General features: G+C 35.5%; 1 protein-coding gene across 2 annotated transcripts in view; it reads left to right on the forward strand.

Moving 5' to 3' along the window:
* Positions 1-15749, forward strand: part of LOC149774872 (uncharacterized) — a 72383-nt gene that overhangs the window by 36200 nt on the left and 20434 nt on the right. For both annotated transcript variants that reach the window (XM_089944653.1, XM_089944654.1), the window contains exons 6-8: positions 2150-2277; positions 4160-4217; positions 13223-13344. In XM_089944653.1, the coding sequence (XP_089800779.1) occupies positions 2150-2277; positions 4160-4217; positions 13223-13344 (308 nt within the window). The remainder of the gene's footprint in view (positions 1-2149; positions 2278-4159; positions 4218-13222; positions 13345-15749) is intronic.

Here is a 15749-nt window from a genome sequence, read left to right on the forward strand (position 1 = left end):
ATTTCCCTTGGATTTACAAATGGCATAGTGATCATCCTCAGGAAAAGACATTTTCAAAGCATATCATTTAGTACAAAGTGAACCATATTCTGTTAAAATATTATGGGAATAATAATATTTAGACTAAACAATACCAGGGGACCAGTCTAATATTCCTATAACAATAATGATACAACTATATATCCATCTGAAGTTGGGCATATTATGGTAGTGCCCTTCTGTCTTTCAGCCCATCAATATTTGCTTTTCCAGCCCATAACTTTATAATGGTTGAAAAGATTTGCATGACACATTGCCTAAGTATATGACTCAGCTAGGTGGTGCGTTCCGTTGTGATGTGAGATATTGTGAAAAATGTCACATAGAAAGTATTGTGACATTAGTTGAATAGGAAACTGTTGCAATATAGAGCCATATTTGTATAAAATAAGAGAGTTGGACAGTTAAATCATTCTCATTTCACATATTCTTGTTTTAATATCAGTCTGCAGATGTGTTTATTGTTGTGTTTGGATATAATTTGGATTTACTAAGTGCTCATATTACTGCTTGGACTAAACTATTATTCTGGGATTATAGTGAATTTATTGTTCTGTATATCTATATTATGTATTATTATTTTCACATTATTGAATCAATTTTATGTTTCACTTTTTGAATGTACATTGCATAGGATCTATAAATCGGTGCTTATAACCATTAATAATATTTATAATAAACCTGTTTATGAGATTGGGATTATTTCCCATTGGATGGGTCAGTCAGGTAGGTTCTTTTATGATGTGGAGTATTGCAAAATGTAATGTAATGAGTAGGATAAAACTGCGTTTCGGCCCCTTTTGTGTATATAAGGAGAGAACTGAGCAATTAGTTCATTTCTGTTTTGGATTCTTATATGTACATGTATTAATATCAGTCTGCAGATGTATTTAATGCTGTTTAGATAATTTAAGAGGAGACGTTTTTTAGGATTTTTCATTGGAATTACAAAGTGATTGTTAGACTAAAATATTATTATGGGACTTGGGAATTACACAAAGGGGTTCTGGACAATGCCTTTGTGATACATCAGGACTGTTGGCAGACCAGTACATTCAAGGACCTGAAATTCATTCGGAAAATTTAATTTTTTGGGACTTGTGTAGAACTTGTTAAGGATTATTTTGGATTTAATTGATAATACTAAGTTCCTGTTAAATGTTCATTTTATAACTTTGATAATTAAATTCGTTAAGTTTTACAAAACTTATTTTATTTGGCTTTTTTCATTTACTTATTTTATGACCAGAAAGTTGTAACATTATTCAAAGAAGTTCTTGACAATGCCATTGTGATACATCCAGACTGTTGGCACATCAGCACATTTGAGGACCTAGAATTCATTTGAAACACTTTATTCTTTTGGACTTGTGTTAAATGTTTTTGAATTATTTTAGATTTATTTAATAATGCTGCAGGTTCCTCTTAAATTTTCATTTTATAACTTGTTGGTTTTGCTTCTTTCTGTTACTTGGTTTAAGACCATAGAGTCATAACTGGTATCTACTACAGAAACTTAAAGTTTAAAACACAGCTGCTCAGATTATCTGTAGAGTACAAAGAACTGAGCATGCCCACCCCCACTATGTAACCTCCACATGCTACCTATTTGATCCAGATTCAAACACAAAATCTGTTCCCTATGCTACATGTTGTTGGCTGTCTCCAGCCAAAATATACCTATCTGACCTCACCCATGTGTAACACACCATCTAGAAACTTACACTCCTATTCCGAAACTCACAGTTTCATTCTTCGATGTTAAAATAAAGTCATAGGGACAGTATTCATTTGTGTACCATGGCCCAGCTACATGGAATGAATTGTCCAATGATCTTAGATACAAGGACACTGATCTCATTCAAGAGATCACATAAAACTCGTTATTTTGACTACAAGGAAAGACTTAAAGACTTAATAATGGTTACTTCCATTATTACTGTCAGCATGTTTCTGTTTCATAATTTCTTTGTGTTCGTTTTTGTAGTCTTGTCATTGTGTACATTTTTATGTGTTATCTATTTCACAAAGCACTTAGAGCTTCTAAAGATAGTCCACATTATTATTGTTATTATTATTATTATTATTATTTAATTAAATCAATAAACAGGAAACCTTCACCTGCAAGTTCAACTTTGCGAAGTTCCACAAACACGCAGAAAAGCATAACCACACCACCCAGTATACCAACAGGTGGTACATCAAAACCTGTAGAGAACAAGGATGAAACTACAGTTGGTGAGCTTTTTTTTTCATTTTCCTATTTTGATTTCGCATTAAAATATGTAAGAATTAAACCATCTTTTACTTGGATAAAATGTACGTTTATTCTTTTTTGCAGTTAACCCACCTGAAACTATACTTGCAAACATCACAAAGAGAGAGGAATTGGGGAGGGGGTGTTGGGTTGGGTTGGAAAATAGGTTCACTACTCATTCGGTCATCAAAGAGATCACACAGATAGACCTGACTTACCTTGTAAAGGTCCATGTCAGCTTAGATAATCATGAGATCTATGAAATTTCCCTCTTGAAGAACAGTTTCTTGATGAGAAACTTTGTGCTGTTTTGGTTGTACCAGGATTGTCTCAGAGTGATGGTACCACATTTCTGTCCATATGGTTTTTTCATATGACTGGTAGCTAGTTCAGTCTTACGAGTGACCTGGCTTCAGGCATGGTCTTTTAGTAAACTGACTGGTTCCATACCTGTTGTGATATATTTTAATTTTAAATGGCTCAATGTAAAAGTGGCAGATATTATGTTGCCTAGTAGCATACTCTCTACAGAGATATCTATCAATCCACATACACGTATTCTGGAAGTTTCTACCCTAAGTCAGGTTGGAGAAGTGTTCTCTTTTCAAAGTGAAGTATACTTGATCTATAATTTTCAACTTTTCTTTCTTTCATCGGTGCCAAATATCTGGCTTTTCAGTATCATCACTTTGCCAACCTCACACAATTAGGCTACATTGCCAACCTCACACAATTAGGCTACATTGCCAACCTCACACAATTAGGCTACATTTCCAACCTCACACAGTTAGGCTACATTTCCAACAGAAATTACATTTCAAAAGAGGATTGATTGCATTATAAAATAAAGTGAATTTGATATTCCCTACCAAACAATATTTAATCCTATATCATCTTAAGAATTTTGATTAAAAGATTTTCATCTTTTTTTTCCCCACATTATGTTTCTAAACTATCAATAACAGAATAGAAACTAATGCGCAGCTTGCATCAATGCCTGTGAGATCAAACCACATGTACATCATATGGAATTGAACCAGCTAATAACTCCAGTCCACCACAGCTGGAGAAACTTAATTTAATTGGACTGACAGAAAAATAAAATCCCTCCATTCCAGACCAGCTGGAAACGTTTCAAGGTGCAGTAATTGACAGTATGACTCAAAATTTGAATTTGGAATAAACGAAAATGAGATTACTTCTTGAAACGAAAGACCAAGCCTGTGATACGCTCTCTATTTTAAGGAACATTACGGTGATGTTATGTGTGCATGAATTTGGTTACTGTGTATTTTTGTAATGCACTTGTATATATTTATTTTGGAATCTAGCAGAAATTCAAAGACTTTATTTTTTATAGTGTTCTTTTTATTATTCAGTTTAATTTAGAAAATGAGTAGATAAAAAGGTTACAACATTTTTATGGGAAATTCAAGTATATCCCAGAAAAACTCATTCATATTTTCCCATATGAATGCAGTATCCTATAAATATTATTGGTGGTGTATTTATACAATATGCAGTGTTAGTTATCAGTTCATAACCAAAGCATGTCCATCTTTGAATTGATTCTTTGCCCATTTTGTCATCTTTCAATAGATGAAAGACTTTTTAGAAATTCATCATCAACAAAGTTTATATTTTGAAAGTCATTTTTTGTATAGTTATCGATTTTTCTGGACTGTACTTGTGGACTGTCCATAAATGTACTTATGGACTGTACTTATGGACTGTGGCAGAGATTCATTGTTTATTGGGTCCTTAAATTCTTGGGTTGTAGAAAATATAAACTGCAATAAAATTTGGTACAAAACAACTCACAGTATGCTAATAAATGACCAAATCATATGTTCTCTTTTGCAGGTGAGGATAATAATGTACCAGTGAATGGAATGGGGGATCTGCCAGACCAGAATCTGAGGTAATTGTGTACTTCTCATCTCTGAACAATTGTTTTGGGAAACAAATTTGACCAATACTATTTCTTCCTTTCACTTTCTATTTAAGTCTGTAAGTATATGTTTATACAAAACATGATCACATGGTTTTTGTTACTGTAGGTATATTGTCTGTGTAGTCTTTGATCTTGTATTACATAATTGGCCATACAATTCTACTCTGTACTGTGGCATATAATAACAATATAAAGTCATTTTCCTATGATGAGCCATGTGACGGATTGGGGAGGGGATTTTTTGTTTAATAATATGACTAAAATGGAGGGAGGTAGACTTATAAGATAAAGCTATGCCAAAGTTACAGATTTACAAAAAGGACATTGCATTGTTTTCAAGAATGTGCTTATCAGGGATGATGTACATTAGGCTTGAGTTCAGAGAGATAAAGCACTGTGCCTGTTTGATGGTTCATTTTTTTGTTACATATCCATTATATATTTGCCATATCTCTTGCTCTGTTACACTTATAAAAAAAAGTTGGTATGAGGATTCATCTTCAAAAAAGCCACAGAACCATAAAAGCTTTTCACTCTTACATACTCTGCTTGAGTTACATTATTTCTGTTAGCTCACCTGGCTATAATGGTATGATCCTTCATCTGTAGTACATTGTTCATCATACATTCTTTCTGTTAGCTCACCTGGCTGTAATGGTATGAGCCTTCATCTGTAGTACACTGTTCATCATACATTCTTTCTGTTAGCTCACCTGGCTGTAATGGTATGATCCTTCATCTGTAGTACATTGTTCATCATACATTCTTTCTGTTAGCTCACCTGACTGTAATGGTATGATCCTTCATCTGTAGTACATTGTTCATCATACATTCTTTCTGTTAGCTCACCTGTCTGTAATGGTATGATCCTTCATCTGTAGTACATTGTTCATCATACATTCTTTCTGTTAGATCACCTGACTGTAATGGTATGATCCTTCATCGGAAGTACATTGTTCATCTTACATTCTTTCTGTTAGCTCACCTGGCTGTAATGGTATGATCCTTCATCTGTAGTACATTGTTCATCATACATTCTTTCTGTTAGCTCACCTGGCTGTAATGGTATGATCCTTCATCTGTAGTACATTGTTCATCATACATTCTTTCTGTTAGCTCACCTGACTGTAATGGTATGATCCTTCATCGGAAGTACATTGTTCATCTTACATTCTTTCTGTTAACTCACCTGGCTGTAATGGTATGATCCTTCATCTGTAGTACATTGTTCATCATACATTCTTTCTGTTAGCTCACCTGTCTGTAATGGTATGATCCTTCATCGGAAGTACATTGTTCTTCATACATTCTTTCTGTTAGCTCACCTGGCTGTAATGGTATGATCCTTCATCTGTAGTACATTGTTCATCATACATTCTTTCTGTTAGCTCACCTGGCTGTAATGGTATGATCCTTCATCAGTAGTACATTGTTCATCATACATTCTTTCTATTAGCTCACCTGTCTGTAATGGTATGATCCTTCATCTGTAGTACATTGTTCATCATACATTCTTTCTGTTAGCTCACCTGACTGTAATGGTATGATCCTTTATCGGAAGTACATTGTTCATCTTACATTCTTTCTGTTAGCTCACCTGGCTGTAATGGTATGATCCTTCATCTGTAGTACATTGTTCATCATGCATTCTTTCTGTTAGCTCACCTGGCTGTAATGGTATGATCCTTTATTGGAAGTACATTGTTCGTCATACATTCTTTCTGTTAGCTCACCTGACTGTAATGGTATGATCCTTCATCTGTAGTACATTGTTCATCATACATTCTTTCTGTTAGCTCACCTGGCGGTAATGGTATGATCCTTTATTGGAAGTACGTTGTTCGTCATACATTCTTTCAGTTAGCTCACCTGACTGTAATGGTATGATCCTTTATTGGAAGTACATTGTTCGTCATACATTCTTTCTGTTAGCTCACCTGTCTGTAATGATATGATCCTTCATCTGTAGTACATTGTTCATCATACATTCTTTCTGTTAGTTCACCTGGCTGTAATGGTATGATACTTCAGCTGTAGTACATTGTTCATCATACATTCTTTCTGTTAGCTCACCTGACTGTAATGGTATGATCCTTTATCGGAAGTACATTGTTCATCTTACATTCTTTCTGTTAGCTCACCTGGCTGTAATGGTATGATCCTTCATCTGTAGTACATTGTTCATCATACATTCTTTCTGTTAGCTCACCTGGCTGTAATGGTATGATCCTTTATTGGAAGTACATTGTTTGTCATACATTCTTTCTGTTAGCTCACCTGGCTGTAATGGTATGATCCTTCATCTGTAGTACATTGTTCATCATACATTCTTTCTGTTAGCTCACCTGGCGGTAATGGTATGATCCTTTATTGGAAGTACGTTGTTTGTCATACATTCTTTCTGTTAGCTCACCTGACTGTAATGGTATGATCCTTTATCGGAAGTACATTGTTCGTCATACATTCTTTCTGTTAGCTCACCTGTCTGTAATGATATGATCCTTCATCTGTAGTACATTGTTCATCATACATTCTTTCTGTTAGTTCACCTGGCTGTAATGGTATGATCCTTCATCTGTAGTACATTGTTCATCATACATTCTTTCTGTTAGCTCACCTGACTGTAGTGGTATGATCCTTTATCGGAAGTACATTGTTCGTCATACATTCTTTCTGTTAGCTCACCTGTCTGTAATGGTATGAGCCTTCATCTGTAGTACATTGTTCATCATACATTCTTTCTGTTAGCTCACCTGACTGTAATGGTATGATCCTTCATCTGTAGTACATTGTTCATCATACATTCTTTCTGTTAGCTCACCTGGCTGTAATGGTATGATCCTTCATCTGTAGTACATTGTTCATCATACATTCTTTCTGTTAGCTCACCTGGCTGTAATGGTATGATCCTTCATCTGTAGTACATTGTTCATCATACATTCTTTCTGTTAGCTCACCTGGCTGTAATGGTATGATCCTTCATCTGTAGTACATTGTTCATCATACATTCTTTCTGTTAGCTCACCTGACTGTAATGGTATGATCCTTCATCGGAAGTACATTGTTCATCTTACATTCTTTCTGTTAGCTCACCTGGCTGTAATGGTATGATCCTTCATCTGTAGTACATTGTTCATCATACATTCTTTCTGTTAGCTCACCTGTCTGTAATGGAATGATCCTTCATCGGAAGTACATTGTTCTTCATACATTCTTTCTGTTAGCTCACCTGGCTGTAATGGTATGATCCTTCATCTGTAGTACATTGTTCATCATACATTCTTTCTGTTAGCTCACCTGGCTGTAATGGTATGATCCTTCATCAGTAGTACATTGTTCATCATACATTCTTTCTATTAGCTCACCTGTCTGTAATGGTATGATCCTTCATCTGTAGTACATTGTTCATCATACATTCTTTCTGTTAGCTCACCTGACTGTAATGGTATGATCCTTTATCGGAAGTACATTGTTCATCTTACATTCTTTCTGTTAGCTCACCTGGCTGTAATGGTATGATCCTTCATCTGTAGTACATTGTTCATCATGCATTCTTTCTGTTAGCTCACCTGGCTGTAATGGTATGATCCTTTATTGGAAGTACATTGTTCGTCATACATTCTTTCTGTTAGCTCACCTGACTGTAATGGTATGATCCTTCATCTGTAGTACATTGTTCATCATACATTCTTTCTGTTAGCTCACCTGGCGGTAATGGTATGATCCTTTATTGGAAGTACGTTGTTCGTCATACATTCTTTCAGTTAGCTCACCTGACTGTAATGGTATGATCCTTTATTGGAAGTACATTGTTCGTCATACATTCTTTCTGTTAGCTCACCTGTCTGTAATGATATGATCCTTCATCTGTAGTACATTGTTCATCATACATTCTTTCTGTTAGTTCACCTGGCTGTAATGGTATGATACTTCAGCTGTAGTACATTGTTCATCATACATTCTTTCTGTTAGCTCACCTGACTGTAATGGTATGATCCTTTATCGGAAGTACATTGTTCATCTTACATTCTTTCTGTTAGCTCACCTGGCTGTAATGGTATGATCCTTCATCTGTAGTACATTGTTCATCATACATTCTTTCTGTTAGCTCACCTGGCTGTAATGGTATGATCCTTTATTGGAAGTACATTGTTCGTCATACATTCTTTCTGTTAGCTCACCTGGCTGTAATGGTATGATCCTTCATCTGTAGTACATTGTTCATCATACATTCTTTCTGTTAGCTCACCTGGCGGTAATGGTATGATCCTTTATTGGAAGTACGTTGTTCGTCATACATTCTTTCTGTTAGCTCACCTGACTGTAATGGTATGATCCTTTATCGGAAGTACATTGTTCGTCATACATTCTTTCTGTTAGCTCACCTGTCTGTAATGATATGATCCTTCATCTGTAGTACATTGTTCATCATACATTCTTTCTGTTAGTTCACCTGGCTGTAATGGTATGATCCTTCATCTGTAGTACATTGTTCATCATACATTCTTTCTGTTAGCTCACCTGACTGTAGTGGTATGATCCTTTATCGGAAGTACATTGTTCGTCATACATTCTTTCTGTTAGCTCACCTGTCTGTAATGGTATGAGCCTTCATCTGTAGTACATTGTTCATCATACATTCTTTCTGTTAGCTCACCTGACTGTAATGGTATGATCCTTCATCTGTAGTACATTGTTCATCATACATTCTTTCTGTTAGCTCACCTGGCTGTAATGGTATGATCCTTCATCTGTAGTACATTGTTCATCATACATTCTTTCTGTTAGCTCACCTGGCTGTAATGGTATGATCCTTCATCTGTAGTACATTGTTCATCATACATTCTTTCTGTTAGCTCACCTGGCTGTAATGGTATGATCCTTTATCAGAAGTACATTGTTCGTCATACATTCTTTCTGTTAGCTCACCTGGCTGTAATGGTATGATCCTTTATCAGAAGTACATTGTTCGTCATACTTTCTTTCTGTTAGCTCACCTGGCTGTAATGGTATGAGCCTTCATCTGTAGTACACTGTTCATCATACATTCTTTCTGTTAGCTCACCTGGCTGTACTGTTATGATCCTTCATCTGTAGTACATTGTTCATCATACATTCTTTCTGTTAGCTCACCTGGCTGTAATGGTATGATCTTTTATCGAAAGTACATTGTTCGTCATACATTCTTTCTGTTAGCTCACCTGTCTGTAATGGTATGATCCTTCATCTGTAGTACATTGTTCATCATACATTTTCTGCTGTGCATCATCGGTTTGCTATTGCTATTTTACAACTTTTCTCTTAAACTGTTTGACCAATTTGCAACTAGGACCATTTTTGGCATGGTCTTTTTTTGTATTAAAGGTCTTTCAAATTCATTTAGTGGATGCTGATGGATGGCCATTGCTGCTAAAAACATTTAAAGAACTTATCAAAAATGGATAAACAGGATTTGACCACTTTTAGCAGATTTATGTTTTTATCCTCATCTTTGTGAAAATTTTACAAATGTGCCATCAGAATTGGCCACCATTATTAAATATGGAAAAAATCTTGATATGTCTTTAAAATTCATTTCAAACAAATTTAATCAAGTTTGACACAAAACATCCTATCATAAATGACTTAAAATTTTATACCAGTGTTACTTTTCTGCGCTAGAAAATGGCTAATGATACTAAAAATAGAAAAGTCTTTTGAAATGACTTTTTCAGCAAAATTGGGGAAGATTATTTGACCAAATTTGACAGAAGGAATCATGGCATGTTACAAATGATGCCAATTTGCTATATATAGCCACTGTAACTAGAAATAGAAAAATTGTTTAAGAAGTTCTTTTAAATAAACACTGAACAGAATTTGGCTAAATTTGACAGAAAGCAACTGCTTGAAGGCCCTTCAGTATTAAATATGGCTTCCATTATTAGAAATCAGAAAAGGTTTACACAGATTTATCTAGAAAAAACTTCACATGGAATTTTAACCAACTTTGACAGAAGTCATCCTGTCATTGAGACCATTCAATAGTGTATACATTATACTGAGGTGATATCAGGTATGGATGAAAAAGTATACACTAGTGAAAGTTTGAAATAGTTGTTTTCCTGGCAATCAACAGGATGGGAAGAAATATTTACAGAAAGCATCCTAATATCTCAGATTCCTTGGCTAACTGCTCTTGTATTTGGTTATTAGGCAGAATCAGGCATGAGAGCAGTCTCAGTTCCACTTGAGTCTCTTGTTAGTGGCATCAAACTTGAGAATCATCTGAAGATACACATATCAACTGTTAACTGCATTGGTGTTTCTTAGCTCACCAAGCGATGAAGCCCAGTGAACTGATGGTAACGACCCTGTGTCCATTGTGTAGGTTTCATCAGCCATCACCCATCTGTCAGCAGTTGCTTGTTTCTGTGTCTTTAGTCACCCATCACCAATCTGTCAACAGTTGCTTGTTGCTGTGTCTTTAGTCACCCATCACCCATCCATCAACTGTTGCTGCTGTGTAGTCTGTATTTATTATCTGACTTCATTGACACTGGAATGTGAGTTTTATCATCAAAATTTTGGCAATGTTTGATAATGAGTGATGTATACATTTGATGGCCTGGCTTTGCTACCATTCTGAAGACTATATTTTTGTTGTGATTTTCATTAAACTTTGGAATATATGTTTATATCATTAAGATCTCAGATGAGTTTTGATAAATTGACTTTGATAAAACTTGGAATATATGCATATTTAAAAAAAAGTTGGAATGATTTTGATAATGAGCAAGGCCAACTTACATTTTTTAGGTGATTTGCATTTGATTGGCTGAGCTTTTTACCATCCTATGGCTTACATTTGGTAAATGGGTTTATATCTATAAGATCATAGATGACTTTGATTATAACACTATGCATATTAATTATGGCTTTATTGTTAGAAATGATTTTATGAGCCTTGAATGAAATAGGTAGAAATTAAATGATACAGCTATGGAGATAGTTTATCTATATTGTCTTCTTACAACGCTACAATAACTCCATAGTAAAATATTCAAGTGTTGTCTTGTAAGCTGGGTAGTAACATCAGGTTCACTTGTTAGAGTTATTGCCCTTTTTTACTTGAAACATGATGTAGTGTAGAACTGAATTTTGTGAACTAAGCCGGTCTTTCAGTTTTCAGTGGATCAGCATGAAATATACATGTTATGAATTTCTCATTATTTCATATTAAAGACCAATTTGTATTGAAAGTTTTGCCATTTGGTCTTGCAGCAGTGTTTTGACAGAACCCTATGAATGCAATTAGTCCCACATGTTTAAGTTCATCAGCTGTAAGGCCTAGTCAGCTTTTGATATGACCGTTCTTCATACATCATGCATAATCTGTTGACAGATGTCCATATCAACAATTGCATGTTACCAAGTTGAACTCCATATTTTTTATATGAGTTTGATTAAACTTGGAATATGGGCTTATGTCATAAAAATCTGATCATTTTGCATCAAGAACCATGCTTATTATTGAAGTGATCTTGCAAGTAATTCGCTGACCATGTTTCCACTCTTAAGGTCAAATTTTGGATCGGATTTTTATGACAAATGGATTATATGCTTATGTCAATAAGATCTCAGAAGAGTTTGATAATGAATGAGATCCACACATACTATATAATCTTGCACCTGGCTTTCTGAGCGTGTTATCACTCTGGAGGCCATATTTCTGTTCCAGTTTTGATCATCCTTGGAATATATGTTTATATAGTCAAGATCATTGACAAGTTTGATGATTGAAATACATGCATATTTAATCTTGCAACTGGTTGACTGTGTTATTTGTTGAGACCATAATGTAATACCTTGAGTGGAGTTTCCCCAAGCATACTCATGATACATTCATTTTGTCAAGATTATTTTTTGTTAAACATTGGGGTGTAAAATTTTGCTTCATCGGTGAAACTAGCATTGGTCATCTCATTTTTATTCATCACTAATAATACCTACTATGTGTGTATTGCGTTTCTGTTCTGGAATGTATGCCCCCTACGTCTCACCCACCATCGATTGCTATCTGTATTTTCTATGACTGTGTACTCAGTATTTTATATTAGGTATGAGTCCTTGAATTATGATAGGTATGGAGGAATTTGTGTACAAAGTCTGGAAGGTCAACAATATGCGGAAAGAAGAATGCATATCATGAAACTAGGGTGGTCTTATGCATACCATTGTTACAGTTGTCATGCAATACAATACCTGTTGTGATACAGGAGTGACACTACAAAACATAATATGATGCAGGTTCCTACCATTAGTTTCTATTTCCGTGTAATGTCTATGTTGCAGTGTTGGTGTTGAGACTTGATTATTGGTATTGTATATTTCTTCACTGTTAGTTTCAAATTGTATAATATCTTTGTATTGAATTCTGAAACCTGAAATATTTCTGCACATGAGTCTGAAATACAGCTTGAATGTGTATGTTAAAGGATTCTGTCAGCCATTTTGATCTTAGCAAAGCATCATGGGAGCATTTATTTCATATTGACATTGCATTTACATACTGTGTTTCATATGAATTAGAAATAGAATAGTTTAGCATGTGGTCTTTACATTAGTTTATATAACCATGTAAAGCTAAAACAGTTGGATGCCTCATCTCTGAGTCTGGTTGTCTATCTGGCAGATAAATAATGCACAAAACAACATTATTATAAATTAATTGTAATTTTTATATTACACAGCTTGTAAGAGTGTTAGTGAAATTTCACATAACATAGTAAGATTTTTCTTTGGGTGGCATTTATGATGCCTATGAATGTGTGTGGTAGAATGATGTCATTGTGTGAAATGCAATTGTCTGTTTTTTTTAAAAAATCAATATTAGACTTAACATTTGGTAGACATTATGACCTACAGTTGTATATATATTGTTCAGACAGCTTTGTTGCATGTTAATCCATGTTGTAACTTTGTATTTTCAGAGGTCTCCAGCAGCATGACATCATAATTTTAGTCACATTTATTGTGGTTATCCCAGCATGCATTGCAGGACTTGCCGTTTATTGCTGGAGGAGTCAAAGAAGCAGACAATATCAGTCAGTTGGTTAGTGGTTTAACTTAATGAACCATTGAAAAGTGTGGTCACCTCTGTATATGACATTGTCTGAACTGTCTTGGCAGAACCATAATATGACAGTTATTTTGGTGTCTATGGGTGTGCGTCTTTCTGTCTACACCTTAGGTTAATCTTGATTCTAAAGTTCGTTTCTTAGGTAAATAAAAGCTGGGATTGTGGAAAGAGGTTTCTTCTCAGCACGGTAGGTTACAGATGGTAACATTGGTGTGTTTTAACTTGTGTACAAAGTCCACTTGCTTATAAAAACCAGATTCTGTTAAATCATTACATTAGCGACAGTATAGAAGTATATTTAGGGGTGTAGAAATTTTAGCATCTCTGCTGTCTCAAGTTCAGACCATGTAAATAAAACCTGTTGTGATTGGGGCCCTGGTACTTGCCTTTGCAGGTCACTGACATATCACCTGCCTGCATTGGATCAGTTTTCTGGCTTGGCCAATGTGGGTATGTGGGTAAACTTGCCAGTAGTTTCCAGTGGGTTCTTTCTGGGGTTCTTTTGGGTTCATCTTCTACCAAATATTCAGGCTGGCACATACAGCCTATCATGTGCTGAAAAATGGCATTAAACCCATGCCAACAAACCAACCAATAAAACAACCAGCCATCCAACCTGTCAAGATTTATCTTTTGAAGAAACTTTTCAAACCACTGTGATGAAACCATCCTGCATTCTGTTCAGGAAGCGTTATGTAATCTTCAGTCTCAAGATACATGTTGAAAATGACTGAACAGTACAAGTTGGGGGTAAGAGTTACTTCTGCTGTTATCTTTTGGACAGTATGCAAAAGGAGAAGTTTGAAACCAATAATGAACTTACTTGACCACAAGGGTACTTTGGCAAGAAGAATTTTCCAATTTTTGCAATCAGATATTAAGAAGGGTAAAATTAGATAGCAAGCTTTACATTTTTTTTTCCTAAGCTTGCACAACCATAAATGTGAGGCTAATGTCCGAATGTCTGAATAACAACTGGACCAATTAAACCAAATTTGGCAAAGAACCTCCTGGCATGAAGAGCTCAAGTTTATGTTATGAAATATGGCCACCAGTACTAAAAATAGAATGACCTTTAAACAACTTCTCTCAAAAAGCAATATAGACAAGAGAGTTTGACATAAAGCATCCTGTCATGGTGGGATTTTAAATTTGAACACATAATGCTGATCTGCCATCAAATAAGGCCACTATTACTAGCACAAAAAAATGACAGTGGCTTTTTCTCATAAACCGCTGAATAGAAATGGACCAAATTTGACAGAAAGGATCGTGGTATATAGGACTTTCAGCTTTATACATAATGATACTGATCTGCCATCCAGTAAAGTCACAAAAAAATTTAAAAAAAACTTTTCTGTGACTTATCTCAAAAACTCTTCAGTAGCATTTGACGAAATGTACAGGAATAATATTGGCATGAAGGCCTTTACATGACACTGTCTTGAAGTCCTTACATCATACTGGCATGAAGGTCTTATATCCTCCAGGAATGAATGCCTTACATCATACTGGCATGAATTCCTCACATCATCCTGGCATGAAATCCTTACATCTTCCTGACATGAAATCCTTAAACCGTACTGGCATGAAGTCCTTACACCATACTGGCACGAAGTCCTTATATCATACTGGCATCAAGTCCTTACATCATACTGACAAGAAATCCTTACACTGTACTGTCATGAATTTTGTATAATGCCATTCTAGCTTGAAGTTCTTACATCATACTGGCATGAAGTCCTTACACCATACTGGCATGAAGGCATTACACCATACTGGCATGACGGCATTACACCATACTGGCATGACGGCATTACACCATACTGGCATTATGGCATTACGCCATACTGGCATGAAGCCCTTAAGTCACACCGATCACAGTGACTGAAAAGAGGAAGATGGCTTCTTCAGCTGAAGTGACCAAAAGGTTTTAGATAAATTTAATCCTGTCAGTTTTAGGGTTAAAATATCAAAGATCAAGGTCACTAACTGAACAAAGGAAAATTAGTTTTGCACACTAACATTTGTTATACATCACATGCATGGATCAAACTTTGTGGTTGGTTTGAACTTCAGGTATGAGCGATGCTTATCCATGTAGGGTTCACATAATCAGAAAGAGCAAGGTCAGTGTGATTTGGATTTGGATATTTTTTAACGTAGCTTTAACAATTTTTCAGTCACATTGCTATGATGTCTGCAGTGTGGCAGTTTATAGTGATGTCTAGCACTGGGGCATCATGCCACAGACATGTAGCATGATGTCCCTCCCAGTCACATTATGCTGACACCCGGCTGACCAGTCCTAACATTAACCTTTTAATGCTGAGTGCCAAGGGAGGCAGCTGTTATTACCATTTTTATAAGTCTTTGGT

Source organism: Sinohyriopsis cumingii, unplaced genomic scaffold (assembly GCF_028554795.1).
Source record: "Sinohyriopsis cumingii isolate HCF-2022 unplaced genomic scaffold, ASM2855479v2 utg000127l, whole genome shotgun sequence".
Lineage (NCBI taxonomy): Eukaryota > Metazoa > Mollusca > Bivalvia > Unionida > Unionidae > Sinohyriopsis > Sinohyriopsis cumingii.